General features: G+C 46.2%; 1 protein-coding gene across 4 annotated transcripts in view; it reads left to right on the forward strand.

Annotated features, from left to right (window-relative positions):
• hipk2 (homeodomain interacting protein kinase 2) overlaps positions 1 to 17,314 on the forward strand; it is a 59,691-nt gene extending 42,377 nt beyond the window's left edge. For 2 of the 4 annotated variants that reach the window (XM_049007594.1, XM_049007599.1), the window contains exons 6-15: positions 902 to 1,086; positions 1,506 to 1,668; positions 3,037 to 3,244; positions 3,637 to 3,758; positions 6,756 to 6,886; positions 7,635 to 7,814; positions 9,190 to 9,522; positions 9,948 to 10,192; positions 14,798 to 14,943; positions 15,426 to 17,314. In XM_049007594.1, coding sequence (XP_048863551.1) covers positions 902 to 1,086; positions 1,506 to 1,668; positions 3,037 to 3,244; positions 3,637 to 3,758; positions 6,756 to 6,886; positions 7,635 to 7,814; positions 9,190 to 9,522; positions 9,948 to 10,192; positions 14,798 to 14,943; positions 15,426 to 15,863 — 2,151 coding nt within the window. In that variant the 3' untranslated portion in view covers positions 15,864 to 17,314. The remainder of the gene's footprint in view (positions 1 to 901; positions 1,087 to 1,505; positions 1,669 to 3,036; positions 3,245 to 3,636; positions 3,759 to 6,755; positions 6,887 to 7,634; positions 7,815 to 9,189; positions 9,523 to 9,947; positions 10,193 to 14,797; positions 14,944 to 15,425) is intronic. The other 2 variants (XM_049007595.1, XM_049007596.1) reach the window with 2 other exon arrangements.
• Positions 17,315 to 18,302: the final 988 nt, after the last annotated feature.

Genomic DNA, 18,302 nt, shown 5'->3' on the forward strand with positions numbered 1-18,302 from the left:
TGGAGATGCTGACTGTTTGGCAGCCCTTCTGTGCTGAGGTTATGAAAGAGGATTATGGGATTGTGATTGTCTGGACTGTGAGGAATCCAGTGGCCCTCAGGAGATGCACTGAGACTCCAGCTGAAATCCCTTTTTGGGATTTTTGTGTCGCCAATATGGAACTGAATTATGAATTGTTTATGGTTTGAGGTTCTTAGGTTGCTTAAAAAAGATGTACAGTCATTAATGTCAGATGCTGAGAAATAAGATAAGTGATGGTTTCTGAGGACTCCTGCAGATTAGCATGTGTGGGGCATATTTATAAGGAATGACATGTATCTCCCAGTTAAACTGTACTCCACCACAGACAGTAGTGACTTGTACCCATGACCTGTAACATTTATCACATGACATAAAGGTTGGAAGTGGGCTGGGGGGGGGGAGGGGGTAGGCTAGCTGGAGGTGGGGGGGGGAGTTGTACATAAGGTGTGTGGCCATGATTAGTAGCCCATCAGATAGCGGATGGGAGACAGCTGCAGATAAGAGCCGTCCAGGAATCTGGGACTGCCTGTCAGTGTGAAATTCCCAGTGAAAGGCACGCCTTGCTCCCTCGGACATCAGACGTGCCCCCCCACATACATTATGTGTGAATATTTGACAGATGATCCATCGCAGATATGATTGGACATAGTCCAATACCAGCTTTTTTTAACATTTTTAGTTTTTTTTTTTTATCTGATAGGGTGTTCCTTAAGTAATTAGGTTGCTGGTTTCTATGTAGTTTGTCCTGGTTTGTAAGGAGCTCTTTGCTTGTATATTACAGTAGACACAGCAATGACTGAATACATGGATTTCTCCAAGCTTCTCTGAAGAGGGGGACATGACTTGGTCACTCAGTGGCTCCTCCCATGGCTTCTCACAGGTTAATATTGCGGCGGACCTGGAGGGCAACGACATGTTGGCTGAGAAGTCTGACCGGCGGGAATTCATCGACCTTCTGACAAAGATGCTGACCATAGATGCAGACAAGAGGATCACCCCCATTGAGACACTGAACCACCCTTTTGTCACCATGACACACCTGCTCGACTTCCCCCACAGCACTCGGTAGGTCAAGCTAGTGGCTCTGCTAAGCAGGACGTTTAGCTGTTCTCCCAGTACAACTATGTCCTCTACTGTAGCCTTCAGAAAAGTCTGTTTAGGAAAGTTCCAGTAAATCAAATGGTTGCTGAACTGTGGAAGATGTCTGAGCCCTGTGATGATGACTGCCTATGGTCACAGAAGACAAACACATCCATCTGTAAATCTTAAAATTGTTAAAGCAGATTTACACAGAATATACAAGATTTTGTGAAAATGACAGGCTCTCTCTAATTCCCTTTTATGTTTCCCCTTTTTCCACATAATTCTGTTAAGTCCTTATAGGCATCACTGGTTAAGGATGGGTAATGTAACGTTCATCCCGGTCTCTCAGCTTCTCATCTGATTTTCATCTTCTTTCCCCTCACGCCTTCTCCCTCATCCAGCGTTAAATCCTGCTTCCAGAACATGGACATCTGCAAGCGACGAGTCAGCATGTATGATGCAGTCAACCAGAGCAAGACCCCCTTTATCGCTCATGTGGCCCCCGGGACCTCCACAAATCTCACCATGACCTTCAACAGCCAGCTTAGCACAGTGCATAGCCAGGTCAGTCCCACACTCCATTCCCTGCCCGCCCTGACCCAACCTAGCGCATACTGGCCCATCTCCTGCAGAACCCTGTTGTCAGCAACGAGGACTGGCCCAATCCTGTCATCTGTCGTAAACCTTGTCTGTATGTATCTTACTCTTTTGTCAAAAATAAACCTTTCATCAGTAAATTTTAATTCTTCTAGTAACAGTTCTTGGTCTCAGCTTTTATGCTGATCCTTTTACATAAATGATGTAAATTACCTGAAATTAATGTATTTTATGTTACTTAGCTGATATAGTGATCTAGATCAAGGCTCATGGCAAAAATTACACTCAGTGCAACAATATGGCCCACATTAAACAACAGTTACTACAGTTAACTTCCTGCACTTCTGAAGAGTGGAGTCTGTTTGAAGAAACAGTGTTTATACAGGGGTGTAAATAGCCTGACCCTGGTGTACTGCAGCTCTGCCTTGTGTTTTGACCTGAATGGATTGGTATTTTCTTTAAATCTTTTACCATGGCCTGCAGGTGCCATGGTCTATTGAAGCCTGTGGAAGTGATTGATTCTATGGATGTTTGTGGAGTTGAAACATTATTATTTTTCTTCCCCCATCACTGGTTGCTGGGCTTTGATGTTTATTTTGCTTGATGAAGGCTGCAGTGGCACATTGATTAACGCTCTCTGCATGCGTGTCCCTGCACCCACCCCAGCAAATGAAGAGGCAGTGCCAGAGGATTCCTTTTGTGAAAAGGAAATAAAGCACAGTCACATGTCAGGGGTTTATTAGCTCTGTTAGTGTACGTGTGGGGGGGGGGGGGGGGCGGGAGGGGCGATGGCTTTAGACAGGCCCTCAACATCCTTTTGTCAGCTCTGTGTGTGTGTGTGTGTGTCTTTTTCTCCCCATGATTGCTTACTTTGCCACTCCTGCCCTTTTTTGACCCCCATGGCCTGCCAGCCCTATAGAAGTTACACACAAGCAGGTAGCAGCCCTCACTTCATCTCACATGTCCCCAGTTCTGGCTGGCTCGTTATTACAATGCACTCTTGCTTCTGGCTCATTAAAAGAGAAGCTTCTGCCAGTGTCTTTCTCCTTCTGCCTCCCCATCCCTTCCTCCTTCCCTCTTTCATTACATTAATAGCACTGCACTATGGCAGCTGTTTGATTACCTTTACACGTGCAGTCCTCAGTGGAGTCGTCAGAGCATCTATTATTTCTTTTTCAAACATTTCACAGTTCAGTGTTCAGTGGTACATTTTACCATAAGTGCTGACAGGCAAATGACTATTTCATGCTGTCTGAAGTAAGTGCTCTCATGGCCACCTTTGGGTATCATCGGATTATTATTAAATGTGCCCCTTATCTGCTGCTGTTTCTTTAGGCCACCAGCCTGGCTACCCCCTCCACCAGTGCCACCCTGTCCCTTGCCAATGCTGATGTCTCCCTACTAAACTACCAATCTACACTCTGCCAGCCACCAGCTGTGGCCCAGAGGGGCGTGGCCTTGCCCCCAGGCTCCTCCCAGCTTTGTGCTGCCCGGCCTGACCCTTTTCAGCAGGCCCTCATCGTTTGCCCCCCTGGTTTCCAAGGTAAGCTGTCTTGCGTTGGGTGGCTCTTTCTGGAGAGTGGCTCGATGGATGTGTCTGTGAGTCTGTGCCCATGCTAAGCCCTCACTCCCTTGGTGAATTAAACCCACAGGGGGCCAGGTGGAGCACTGCTCTCCTAAAAGCCTGAATCTATTTTCAGCCCCCCGAGGCATTTTCTGTAACATTCCAGGCGTTGTTTTCATGCTGGAGTGGAGTTGGAACAAGTTCAGTATGATTTTCTGGTATAATGATGGATGACATGCTATTCTCTGCCGCATTCTGACACAGGTGGGTCAGTCCCCTGTGGGTGCTTTTGATGGGCCGGTCATGGAGTATCCAACCGGGCGTCATGTGATTCGGTGCTCACATCATGCTGGACTTCCTCTCTGCCCCAGGTCTCCAGGCCTCGCCGTCCAAGCACAGCGGCTACTCTGTGCACATGGAGAGCGCCGTTCCCATAGTGACCCAGGCCCCTGGAGCCCAGCCCCTGCAGATACAGCCCAGCCTCCTGACCCAAGTAAGAAGTGCCATGTTGCTGTGGAGACTGCTGCAAGTACCTTTAATCCCATTCAGAGATTATTATCAGAGGTGAAATGAGTCTCACCTGCCAGATGAACGTCACGTGCCCTTCAGCCCTGCCAGGGTCAATCTTGTGTTTTCTGATGCTTTTGTGTGTCTTTCTGTTACCTTATCGGTTCATTAGTAGTAAATATGGCCAAGCTGTGAAGTTTAATACAGCTTCATTTGGTGTCTGTTAACATACAGACCCCCAGCCAGAACTGGCAGGCAGTAAAGCTGTCTGTACTGGGCTCTGATCATTATTACCTGTAGCTTGGGAGGTACCCAGTGGTTAAAGTAATTTAGGTTGACAGCAGTCCCTTAAAGCTATCATTTTCCTCCCCCTTCAGAGTCTCTTCCTTCTGGAACATTTCACATATGTCTACCCATCTCAGAACAATGTTTTTTTTTTTTATGATGATGATGATGTTGTTGCTTGTTTTGTTTTTGATTACTCTGTTCATGATTCATGATTTAATCAAAAGTTCATGATTAAGATGTCTTTCGCCTGGCTAAATTTTAAGTACATCCTCCATAAAAAATACTGGCTGATTGAATAAATAAAAACCAGGTGCTGATACATTAACAACACATTCAGCTGAAAGTACAATTTTAAATTAAGCACAGTGCAGGCTTCTCTAAGAATCTAGGCCTCAAGTGTAAGTGTCCTAGTCCATGCTATTACAGGGAGATCTGTATGACAAGAAAAACAAATATGCTAAATCTGTTGCTTGAGGACCTGTTTATAGTCAGTGCTTATGCATCGTGGCCGCCATGCATATTCTGTGTTCATTCCATGCTTCGTCTGTGCACCTAGATGTGGAATTAATGCTATGCATATGCAAAAGGCAGTAGCATCAAAAATCTTGGGGGAGGTCTGGTCATCTTTTGTCACGGGACTATTCGTTCATATACGGTACAGTTATTATTTAAGTAGCATCTGATTTTTTTTAAGATTGAGTGGCCAGAAAATATTCAAAACTGTACTTTTTTAGAGGCAAGAGAAAAAAATTCCAAGCCCTATTGGGTGCCTGTGTGTTCCGCATCTTCAAAATCTAATGTTAGTTTAAGTTTCTTCTGCTTCCAAATTTAGTCTGAGCTAAGAAAACAGTGTCATGTGTAAAAAGTACAGTGAAATTCTTACTTGAACAGCTTCTCCACAGATTACGGGCAATTAACAAGACGCAAATTTACAGTCCAGATACTGCTAAGTAGGGCTGGGTGATGTGATATTAATATTGACATGGAAGTTATGCACATCGCAGTTGGCTTGAGATCAGGCTTTTGCATACCTTCGCACTGTACGTACATTATACTGTGGTTAAAGTTATTTTTGTAAGCAACGTTATTTTTCAATAGTTCTAGGATTTAGAAATCTTGGTGATTAAAATTTGCCAAGAGTGGGGGTTTTCTGTGTCACTAGAACATTTATGTTCTGTTACAGAAAACAAAACTTGTTTTGCAATTTTAACAAATTAGACCAGAAACGAAGCAGCTGACAAAGATGGGTCCTCTCGTGCTGGTCCTGGTGAACATAACCTTTAATCTTCCAGTTTGATGTAAACTACACATACAGGTATGAGCAGCAACACTGCTAGCATAGTAACAGCATGCGTAAGCACACATATTGCACTTGCGGAGTATAAATCGGCCCTTAGAGGACACAGCTTTTCGTATGAGTTGGGGGGGGGGGGGATAGAAAAGAACTAGGGTTGCCCCAGTTCCTGGTATGTGTTAGCCCACTCATCCCCATGGTGTCTGGCCCACAGTGGCCTGCACTGATGCTGCAGTCCAGGCTCTTGCCTGATCGCCCCGCTCCTGCTGAGGCTGACGTGGCCTGGGAAGGGGGCCTAGCTCAGACCAAGGCTTTATTTCGGCCCAGAATGCAGGAAATGGATAAACACTAGAAGGGTGCATCAAGAGCACTCTTCATCCCAGGGTGACGAAGAGTCCCCCACCTTCACCAGATGGGAGGGAGGGGTTGCCATGGTGACGGTTTAGGGCAGAGGGAAGCTAAATGCCCCACTCTGGATTACAAGCAGGCCACTTAAACAAGCAGGAGCCCAGATAACTTGGAAACCTGATATCAGTAAGCATGTCGCACCCCCCCCCCACCCCCCCCCCCAAAACCTAGCCACTTTTTCCCCCTCCGGGCTCACATGGATCCACTCTATTTATTTGGGTTGTAAGTACACATGTTTTTGCAAGTTTTAAAGAGAACATTTTGGTTTCTTGAACCAGACAACTTACCATGAGATTGTTTACTTCATTAAAGTGATTATGAGCCAAAGCTGAGCATCCCTCTTTACCTGGCCCCAGATTTAAAGACGGTAGCTGTGTTTTCCCCTTAATTGCAGCTCTAGCGATCTTCAAAGAGAGACCACGCAGCCCAGGAAACACCAGCTTGTCTCCAGAACACACCATGGTTGCAGCCCCACTCGCATAAAGAGTGCATGGGGCTAGAGCGCCCTCTGTGGCGACAACGGGAACAGTCACACCTTGGGAGCAATCCATTAGCAGAAGCTGGAGCAGCTAACAATTAGTGTTGCTCTGAGGTGCTAGAGCATGATCATGCTTACCTGAACGTAGGTTAGGGATCTGAGCCTTTCTAGTAGGGGAAGGGTGGGGATTAGCTTCAGGGCCGGCAAGCAGCAGGCAGGCACCCCCTCCCACAGGTGTCGTACACTCACGGCATGTGTGTAGACATTGGTGTGGCCTGAGCCTGTACTCTGTGTAGTAATGATGGCTGCCATTGTCAGCAGTCCTGCTGTGAGACTCCATACAGTCATCATCACGGTCTATTGTTTCTTTCTTCCCCTCCCTGTTGCGTCCCCCCTCCCCCCTGCTATGTTTTGCTTTCTGGCTCTTTATCCTTTTTTTCCCTTTTCCTTTTTATCTCTCTGCCTTCTCCTTTCCTCCTTTGCCTCTATCTACTCCCCCCCCCCCCCCCCCCCAGCAGCCCTGGCCCAGCGGTACCCAGCAGATCCTCCTCCCCCCAGCGTGGCAGCAGCTGGCCCACCCCTCGGTGCCGCATGCCGCCGTCATCCCTGATGCCATGGCGACCGCGCAGCCGCTGGCGGGCTGGAGGTAGGAGCCTGCTGTGGGACAGCTTGCACAAAGAGGGGGGCAAGAGGGGGGGCAGTGAAAGAGGTAGATGTCACCGGGGCGGGGTGGGGGGGGGGGGGGGGTGCAGCACATGCATCACACCTCCCTTTAGCCCCCCCCAGTGATGGAGAGAGCACTAATCAACAACCAGGATTGAATTCAGATAAGAAGGGGAAGATGTTGGAACATTGAATTTTTTATGTAAATTACCCCAGGAAATAGCTGGTTGAGTGAAAAAATAAACCTGCGCACCATATACAACCCTTTGGTATGATCAGCTGGCATGTCCTAAAAATGTGTATATGTGTGTGATATATATAGACACACACATATAAAATCTCCTCCTGACCAGCTTTGGTCCCAGAAAGACAGCCTCACTTGTTTTGGATATTCTCTGAACCCGAGGCTAAAGTTCTCTTCTTTTGCAGCTGCACTGCCACCTTGTGGTTACTGTGTACAAAAGCATTTTGATTTTTTACCCCTCGAGAAGGCATTTTGTTTCAACCACAGAATGCTTCACTGGCTGAATATCTTTACAGAGCTGATACCGGCTGGGGCTACAGCGGGTCCATAGCCAGTATACGCTCTCTTGCAGATAATATTACTAGTCTATTCACCATATTCATCACAGTATGCTTCCTGTTTTGCATGTTAAAAATGAAAGTTGAAAACTCATGTAGGATAAGTTTGACATGCCAGCATTCCCAATCTCCCCACTGTTGCATTACAGGAACTCCCATCCACACAGTAGTCACTACAATCCCATAATGCAGCAGCCAGCCTTGCTTACGGGTCATGTGACCCTTCCCTCCAGTCAGCCCCTGAATGTCGGCGTGGCCCATGTGATGCGGCAGCAACCAACCAGCATCTCCTCTTCAAAGAAAAACAAGCAACACCAGTCTACGGCCAGGTGAGGGTGCCGTGTTTCCTTGGCACAGCTGGACCTTGGGAGGTTTTCAGACGTATTCAGCTAGGCTACCCGACTGCTGCTTCCTACACTGCCAAGGGGGAGGTTCTTAAACTGCACTTCTGTATCCTGATGAATTAACATCCTCTGTTCTTGCTTGCTGTAGCAGCAGAGCACGCTGTCATATCGAGTGTCATATCCTCACTATTTCATTCTGCACAGAACATTGCGCCCAACAAATATCCAGGTCTGTCAGTCAGTAACAGTCATTATTATTTAGTAGTTCAGTAGTATAAATACTCTGTGTATTCCCTTCTTAGTGGTAATATAAATACTCCGGTATACCCTGGTCCCAAGAGGGAGCAAAAATACTCTTGTATATTGCCTCAGTGGTATATATACTTTGGTATACTATCTCAAGAGGCAGCATAAATGCCCTTGTGTCCTGCCTTAAGTTGCTTTTTCAGTGCAGCAGGTGCCATACTTTTACTACCTCAGAAAAGTACCAAAAGTACTGTACTTCACGGTGTTGGTTTTCTACTGGTGTGAAAATTTGTATTGCAGTTGAATAACATCACAACACAAGGTAGGGTATTTTGTGCTGAATTTGAACAATGGCTATAGTATATTATAGGGCTGGGTGATATGTGATATAAATTTTATATCAATGTTCTTCACATGCAAATCTTACATCGCAAGGACCGAGTGAGTCAGCTTGTTTGAAATCGTACTGTCCAGACATTATAGTGGGGGGGGGGGTATTCAAAGTTTCACTAAAACATTTTGACTTTGTCATAAGGAAACACATTTTAGCAAGCAATATAAATGTAATTCAAAATTTTTGTTTAAAAATCAGTTTAAGGTTTATTACTGCTGCTTTGCATGACCTCTCAATGCACATTCTGAGCCAATCATAATCATTTTTATCCTTGGACTTTAAATCACTTATAGATATGAGAAATGTATTTCTTTTGAACTTACTTTTTTTGCTTCATTTATTATTGTTTTCTGAGTTTGTATCTTTTTTTCAAGATGCCGATTTGTATTATTTCAACAGCAGGCGATTAACATAACCAGTCAACAGTGAACACATCCCACCCCAAAGTACCAAAAAGTCCCCCCCCCCCCAGTTTGGTGCTTTTGGTAATGGTACTTGTCCAGAAGTCAATGGAAAAGGGAATCAACACTACCGTACCAAAAGTATGGTACCTGGTCCAGATAAAAAGTGCCTTTAGTGGTATTCATTGTGTCTCAGGAGTTGGCATAAATACTCAGGTTTGCAGTTTTGAGAGCATAGATAATCTGGTATAGTGTCTCAGCATAAATAAAAAATGAAATTCCCCCTTTGTTGCGGTTTTCTGTTGCCCTATCCCCGCAGGAACCTGTCAGCGTATGAGGTGACATCCTCACAGGCATTGCCCTCACCCCAGCGCTCCAAGCGTGTTAAGGAGAACACGCCGCCCCGCTGTGCCATGCTCCAGAATGGCCAACCTGCAGGCTGTGTCCCGTCGCTGGCCTGCAGTAGCTGGGGAAATTCAACCTCCAGTAGCACGCAGGATCACCAGCAGCATCCAGCCGCCCCGCCTGTAGCCCAAGCCCCGCCCCCACGCCAGACCATAGTCATCCCCGACACACCCAGCCCCGCCGTCAGCATCATCACCATCAGCAGCGACACTGACGAGGAGGATGACCAGAAGCAGGACACTTCCAGGTCAGAGGACAACTCCAGCAGAGACTTCTGTGATTCTGAATCTGAGAGTCATATTTCCAGTTTTAAAAGTAAACTCATCATAAAAGTATGCTCTGTGGGGGCCATATATAAAACATTTGTGTGTTTCTCCAGACGTCACCTATTTTTTTTCTAAGCTACACAGTGCACAGTCTGCTTGCATGGGTCGTATCATAACATCATTGGATGATTCCTTCTTTTTGATATAGTCATTGAGGCTTGAGGGGAACTGCATGGGCTTGCTTTCACAGTTGTGACACTTCCAGTGTGTGACAGTCATGGTAGGCTGTGATTGGTTCTGCTGGATGGATTGCCACGCCCACTCCATGCAAGCCCTTCCAGCTTCTCTGTTGACTACCTGCCATATCATGTCTGTCTGACCTGGTCGCCTCCTTGTCTCCCTCCAGCACAATGTCTAAGCAGAGGAAGAACGTCATCAGCTGTGTGACAGTGCATGACTCCCCTGTCTCGGACTCCTCACGCAGCAGCAGCAGCCCGTACGCCGTGGAGGCCCAGCCGACCAACGGCAACAGCCTCTACTCCAAAGGTGCCCCACTGGACAACTGCTGCAATGGCAATCCCCGTACCATCATCGTCCCGCCCCTTAAGAGCCAGTCTGACACACTGGCCCAGTGCGAGCGTCTGCTGCCAGGTGAAGCCCTGGGGCCTGATGGGAGGGCAGTTGGGGAGGGGGGCAGCACAGGATTGCTCACATTAGACGGGGTCCTGGGTTGGGGCCCCTGGGTTTTATGCCGGTAGCCAGGAATTACACATTCAGGTTCCAGAAGGAACTTTGCTGATTGAGTATAATTGTAAATTTTCAAATAGAAAAGATCAGCTGGCTGAACTGCATCATGCAGTGACTAAGGGTGTACTCATAGTAGGCGAACTGTACCATGTCCAAGCATGTTAATGCAAAAGTCCAGTTCGTTTGACTAGAATGATCACTCCGTACCATGCCCCGGTCTGCTTTACGAGGTGGGCTAGGACGAGTTTCAGCTGGACTGGGGCACAGTACGTATAGTGTGATCGCTAACCACGCCCAAATATGGAACCCAGACCGGGTGATGTACATGACGTATTTGGCACACACATGCACAGTTTACACTGCATGTGAACTGGACCCGAAAGGAACAGATTGGGTAGCGACAAACAAACATTCCACGAAAGGGATCACTTTGTTCTACAACAGGCGCCGAAACCAAATTCGAACCAGAGGGGAACCAAGAGGCTATTGGGATTGCTGTCGAGGCTGCTGGGATTGCTGCACTGCGAGGCAGTCGTGTAGACGCTGTGTGCACTTGTGTTGTGTTGTGCGCCTTTTGAAGCAGTTGACTGGAATTATTTGGAAGTACATTTGAGTGTTTGTGCACCAGTACAGTTACGTGCGTGGTGGTTGTTTCATTTTTTACTTTTTATTTTTTTTTCCTCGGTCTGCGAGTATTATCAATATCTGCGGCTGTCGCGCGAGCGGCGTTTCTGTTCGCGTACTTTAAATACCTGCAAGGTAATATTATCTAACTTCTGTAGCATTAACTCAGGAAAGGACAGTTGCTCCTGAGCTTTGCTTGGTTGCCAGTCAGGCCAGGAGGACATTTTCCACTTTTTTCCCTGCTCCGGCAGTAGCCTGCTTTGAGAGGGTTTTTTGTGGTTTTTCGGCCTCCCTTAACTTCACTTTAATTTAGTTAAACGTGGTTCAGCAGGAAGTTAGTCTCGGGTAGGTAATTTTTCATTTGGTTATTTTAAAAGTAAATTTCTAAGGCTGTTATCTCTGACCCTATTGGATACTTTAAAAAGTTCAGTTTTTTAACGCAAGTCTTTAGTGTTTTATTGTACTTGGCATTTCATTATATTAACTATATGTTAATTAAATCAAGTCAAAGTTAAATACGCTATATAAATATACTGGGTTGGGACTAAAGGACGGGGTCATAGTGAGTTAGGTAATTATGGGCCAGCTCAGTGTTGTGTTTGCAGGATGTTTGCCCTTCTGGATGTTTGCGTCCAGTCGGACTTCATCTGCAAGCGATGTAAGTTACTGGACTCACTCATGTTCAAGGTTCGTGACTTTGAGGAGCAGCTGGCTCTCATCCAACACAACAGTGAGTTAAAGGATAGAGATAATATGCATTTTAGGGAGACGGTGTGTACATCACAAGGAGGGAGGGGGGAGGATGATGAACAGGTAGCTCGAGAGAGCTGGGTGAACGTAGGTCGTAGACGTAGAACAGGGCGTACACAGTTCACAGAGACCTTCCGAATTGTGTGCACAGGCTTTTGGTCCCACCAGTGGTTGTGGTGCATGTTGGCACCAATGACATAGGAAAGAGCAGGAGGGCTGTTCTGCAGGATAAATTTATAGAAGTCGCGGATAAGCTTAGAAGCAGAACATCCACATTGGTCTGCTCTGGAAGACTTCTCATGCCACGTGCAAGCCAGTCTAAGTTAGCTGAGATAAGGGGATTAAATGCGTAGCTAAAAGGGTGGTGTAGGAAAGAGGGGTTTAGGTTTATGGGGCACTGGAAGACCTTGTGGACCAGGTGGGACCTGTTCAAGCCAGACAGGTTGCATCTGAACCAGAGGAGAACCAGTGTATTGGAGAGGCGTATGTGTAGTTGAGGAATGTTTAAACTAGGGACTGGGGGGGGGGCAGGGAGGTTAAGAATTTAGGTGGGGAGAAATGGAAAGCCCGAATAAATATTAAAAGTGGGCACTGTAAAAGGCCTACCCTTTGCGGTCTGTATTTAAATACTGGAAGTATTAGAAACAAAATTCATGATTTAGAGGCTTTAATATCATCAGACACGACATTATAAAAAAAAAGCTGTATGGATAAAATTAGATGCTCAAAATTCTCAAGTGGCCTAATTGTCGGGGTTTGTTATAGAGCACCTAATGTAGCTGCAGAGGAAAGCAGAATGTTATATGACAATATCAGGATTATGAGTAACAAAAATTATGTCGTGGTTATGGGTGATTTTAATTGACCTAGGATACAGAGTCTCTGGCTCTTCTGTAAATGAACTTGAGATGGTGGAATTAGTACGGGATTGTTTTTTTACTCAGTTTGCTAATAACCCTACCAGGGGAGAAGCCCCTCTTGATCTTGTTTTCTCTAATAACCAGGATCAGATTGGAAAATTTGAGGTTTTAGAACTATTGGACGGTAGTGATCGTAACATGGTTAAATTTCAGGTTAATTTTAGTGTCCGAAGAGCAAAGTCCAAAACAAAAGTATACAGTGTTAGGAAGGCTAACTTTAATGGTATGAGACGGAAAATAGAAACTGTAAACTGGATGGAGTTAAATAGGGCTCTCTTCCACAAATGGAAAATAACTAATGATTTAAAAACTAAGGAGTATCTAAGTCTACAGGTTGAGTTAAAAAACAACATTAGACTTTCTATGAGGAATATCGAAAGAAAAATAGCATTGGAGGCTAAGGATGATAATAAAAGTTTCTTCCAATATTTTAACTCAGAAAGAGCTCTAAAAGCTGAAATTACTAATTTTAAGGATAGTAATATCTATTTATATTTATATATAAATAATTGAATATAATAATTGGCCTTATAATTGAAAATGAAATTGATATACTAAATGAGTTTAATGATTATTTTACACGGGTGTTCACAGTAGAGAACATGAGTAACTTACCACCATTTAGTATGAATACCAGTATACATATAACTGAGGCTGATGTGGTACTAAGCCTAGCTAAGCTCAAAATAAATAAATCACAGGGGGGCTGATGGCATCTTACCTATAGTTTTAAAAGAGATGAGGGATATTCTTAGCCAACCTTTAACTTTAATATTCCAGAAATCGTTATCTGTTGGTGTGGTACCTTCTGATTGGAAGCATGCTAATATAACACCCATATTCAAAAAAAGGGATAGAAGTAATCCAGCAAACTATAGGCCAATCAGTAACTAGCATTACTGAAAAAATAATGGAAGGTATATTCCAACTGAAAATGGTAGATTACCTGGATGCAAATAACACTCTGAGGGATAGCCAACATGGATTTAGGAGAGGTAGATCCTGTTTAACGAATTTACTTGAGTTCTTTGAGGAAGCTACAAGAGAAATTGATCACAAAAAGGCCTACGATGTGATCTTCTTAGATTTCCAGAAGGCCTTTGATGTCCCCCACAAACGGCTCTTGCTTAAGCTCAAAGATGCAGGGATTTTAGGAACTGTAGCAGCTTGGATCTAAAACTGGTTAACTGACAGGAAGCAGCAAGTAGTTATTAGAGGCACAATGTCACAGTGGGTCTGCATTCATAGTGGGGTACCGCAGCGTTCAATTTTAGGTCCACTATTGTTCCTAATTTACATTGATATTGACACCAATACATACAGTAAACTGGTTAAATTTGCAGACGACACCAAGGTGGGTGATGTAGCAGATACTGATCTAGCAGCGGAGAGGCTACAACAGGATATGGATTTAATTAGCGACTGGGCTGATACCTGGCATATGAAATTTAACATAGATAAATGTAAGGTAATCCATGCAGGGAGCAGAAATATAAAGTATAAAATATGAGACTTGAGTATGGTGGTGCAGTGGTTAGCACTATCACCTCACACCTGTGGGACTTGGATTTGTGTCTCTGCCAGGGTTCCATGTGTAGAGTTTGCATGTCCTCCCCATGTCATCGAGGGGATTCCTGCGGGTATTCTGTATTCCCCCATCAGTCCAAAACATGCTGATGTTAACTGGAGTTACCAAATTGCCTGTAGGTGTGTGTAGGTGAGTGCATGGTGTGTGTGTGTGTGCTCTGTGATGGTTTGGTGCCTCATCCTGGGTTGTTTCCTTCCTTGCACTCGTTGTGTCCGAGATGGGCTCCGGACCCCCCGCACCCCTGAACAGGATAAGCGGTTTCAGAGATTGGGTAGATGGATGAATGAGAGACTCTTGTTGTACATGCAGCATGACTAAATGAAAATCGCTGTGTGGCATATTCTATATAGCTGTAAGAGCCCCATGTGCCATTATGCTCGAAACGACTCCAAATAAGCCATAAAATAAGGATAATAATCATAAGTGCCATTGTGCTGTGCAGTGGCACTTTTCTTTCTATGGTTTCTTCAACACAAAAAGTTGAACGACATTGAAGAAAGCATGCTTGGGCCTGGAACATTAATTGCTATGTAATCGCTTACCAATGAGGGAGTGGGGAGGGGGTACAGTCATGCAATCGGGTACAGTGTAAGTGTGCCCTAAATTAGCTTATTTCTTATTTTGCAGAAACAGCTACACACCAGGGCTCTGCTTACAAATTCAAATCCACCAATGGTGGCCCCTCTTCTGGAAGCATAACTGGGGGTGGACCTTTACGGCAGCAGCGCCCTGGGCCACACCAATTCCAGCAGCAACCCCTCAACCTCAGCCAGGTGAGACTGGGCCGTCTGTGAGTGTGTGTCTGTGAGTGTGTGTCTGTGAGTGTGTGTCTGTGAGTGTGTGTCTGTGAGTGTGTGTCTGTGAGTGAGTGTCTGTGAGTGAGTGTCTGTGGACTACTGGGTCCCTCTGTATCAATATGGACGTAACATGAAATAGTAACATTGTCTGCAAAAAGTTCCCCCAGGAATAGAAATCCCTCTGTGCTGGATACTGCAGAAATTCCCCTCTTTGCTAAAAACAAAGAACCTGCACAATCTGCAAGTTAGAATATTTTTATTAGATTATCATTTTCATTATAATTTATTCAAATGGTATGGGAATGAGACTTAATAGCACTACTGAGGGCCAATGGAAAACCACTGTCTGTGTGTGTTTATGGATATACTTGTTTAATACAAAATGTGTTAATAAAAAGAAATGTAAAATAGGCAAGCAGAATTCAGTGTGCAACACATCTCTGCCCCCCCTCCCCCAGCAGGCACAGCAACACATGATGGCTGAGCGTGGTTCCGCTCCCCGGCGACAGCAGGCCTACATCGCACCCACCCTGTCGGCCCAGGCCCCCTATTCCTTCCATCAGGGCAGCCCGTCCCACGCAGGTGCCGTGCACCTGCCTGGCCAGCCTCACTTGTACACATATGCTGCCCCTGCTGCCCTGGGCTCCAGTGGTGCTGTGGCCCACCTGGTGGGGCCCCAGGGCTCGGCCCGGCATGCTGTCCAGCACGGCGCATACCCTGCGGGCATGGTGCCCGTAGGCATGAGCCACCGCGTACTTCCCTCACCCACCCTCCACCATGGCCAGTACCAAGCCCAGTTCACCCACCAGACCTACATCAGCGCGTCTCCCGGCTCTGCTGTCTACACTGGATTCCCCCTGAGCCCCACCAAGGTGAACCAGTACCCGTACCTCTAGATCCAACACTGGAGCCTGACACCCTGCTGCTCAGCCCCCCTCCCATGCCCTGCTCCTCTCCCTGCAGAGAAGGACTCCAGCACACTTGAAGACAGTGACAGAGGTGACCACATGACCCCTCCGGGTGGGGGAGGGAGGGGGGGTACTGTTAGGATTTTTCTTTTAAAGCTGTTTTGTTTTTAAAGGGCCAGTCTGCCATATTTCCTGTAGGCCTCTCTGCTTGTCCATGGCCATACGGCATCGTTCCCAGATTCTGTTCCCTGTCCACTTCCCTCCTTCCAAAAGCGCCTTGGAGCCTAATAAAAACACAGATGAGAAGTACAGGCCTCCTCCGAGGACTCTCTCGCCAGATACAGTCCCCCAGGGGGGGAGAGAGGTGGCTCCCTGCTGTTCTATGCTGGCAAACTAAGAATGGCCTTGAACTGACTTAAACCCCCCCCCCTCCCCTCCCCTCCCATGAGTGAACACCTGGAGTCCCACTGGAAGTGCGACAGTGTGTGACAGATTCTGCTAGGGTGTTTATAGATTTTTTGCTCCCCCCCCCTCCCCTGCCTTTTTATTCACTTCTGGAAAAAACATAGGTGTGTTTATTTTAGCTTTGTTGGGGGGGGGGCATTTTTAGAATGTAGCAGTCTGCATCCTTTCATTTTGTGAAGAATTTAGATACCTGTAGTTATCTCTGTCAGTCTTCTCTCAATGTATTTGCACAGTGGTTATGATAACATAGGCATGTACTACGTGTGTGTGTGTGTGTGTGTGTGTGTGTGTGTGTGTGTGTGTGTGTGTGTGCGCGCGTGCATGTGCGAGTGAACATGGATGTGTTTGCGAGTGTGCATGTGTGTGTATTCTGACCCCTTTAGCACCTTGGTGCAGCCCTGACCAGGCTTAGTCTTAGGTTTTAGCGTTGTTTCCTCATAGTGCCTTACAAGTATATGTGACGTGGTTTAAAGTTTACTCTTCTGGAACCTCTACAACCAACAGAGGCTTGTCTGAGAGACGGATCCTCAGCCTGATGCCTGCGGAGAACCTGACCCGGCCGTGATTTCCTCCCAACTTGCTTTACCTAGCTGTCCACTTCCTGACTGGTGTCGTGGTTCACGAGCCGACCGCTTAACTGTCTCGCATGATTAGGTTCCTTGCATCTGTGTGTCTGACCATAATCTGAAGTGAATATTTATGTTAGGTACTGAACCAAAGTCATGTGTATATGTATATATACTCGATGTAGAGTAACTGTGTCGGCCTCAGCCAACCTCATCTAACGGGATGTTGGAGCCACAAGCACTGAGGAAACAGCATTTTAGATGTTCATAAAGAGCGTGCGTATAATAATTACTGTGATAATAATAATAATAGATTATTATCATCACTTATATTCTAGCAAGAATAAGAATGGATTTGTTTGCCAATGTGCGGTGGATGAGGAGTACAGGGAAGTGGTGGGGGGGTGGGGGGGGCAGTCTTGGGGGAGGTTCATCCCCACTAGGGACACTGAAGTTGCTGCAGGGTGGGCTGGAGTGAGGAGCCTGGAGGGCTTTTGTAGGAATGGTGCTGTATTAGAATGGATGGGCGTGTCATTGACGGTGACACAGCGGAGTTACCAATTTCAGAGGCATTGAGACCGGCACTGAGAGGGCCGGGTGGGTCACCAGGCATGACAAGCAGCAAGGCCTAAACTCGACCCAAAGACATGAGTGTCGGCAGGACAACTGGAACGTGACTACGTGCCCCCTCCCCCCAAAAGGGGCTGAAAGTCTCTTTATGGTCACTGTTTCTGTGCAGACTTCTTGAAGACATGGACAGGTGAGGAAGGGTCAGCAGGGTGTGCCCCCCACCACAGCTGCCCCCTCCAAGTGGTATTCTTCCATTTCGCATTATGGCAAATATTACTCGTGGTTAAAAACAAAGCATGCTACATTGCTGTTAGACTGTCACCATGTTCCTGTCAGAGCTGGGTCTGTATGCGTCTCCCCAGTTCTGAGCAGGGATGGCATGGTTTCCAGGAAGTGCTGTGGCTCTTAAGATGCTAGAATGTTCCGGCAGCAGAGATAACGAGAAGGTAATCATGAACTTACTGTGTGAAACATTCCCTTGGGGCTTGTGAGCTCGTGTGTGCATGTGTGTGTGTGTGTGCGCACATGTGTGTGTGTGTGTGTGTGTGTGTGTGTGTGTGTGTGTGTGTGTATAAAAGTGTGAGAGAGATCATAGCAGTTCAAGCACAGGAGTAGATACATCTGCACAAGTCTGGCTGCTACAGAGAGCCTTTCTGAGAAGGAGCAGTCTGCCTCTCCCCTATTTATCCTGAGTCCACCAAAGAAGCTCACCATAGCAACAGTCTTGCCACTCCCTCCTGTTACCACAGACATGCCTGAGAGAAACGTGCTCACTTTATATGAAAAATCATGTGTCATAGGGTTTGGGAAAAATGAACCTTTCGAA

The sequence above is a fragment of the Brienomyrus brachyistius genome, chromosome 3 (assembly GCF_023856365.1).
Source record: "Brienomyrus brachyistius isolate T26 chromosome 3, BBRACH_0.4, whole genome shotgun sequence".
Classification (NCBI taxonomy): domain Eukaryota; kingdom Metazoa; phylum Chordata; class Actinopteri; order Osteoglossiformes; family Mormyridae; genus Brienomyrus; species Brienomyrus brachyistius.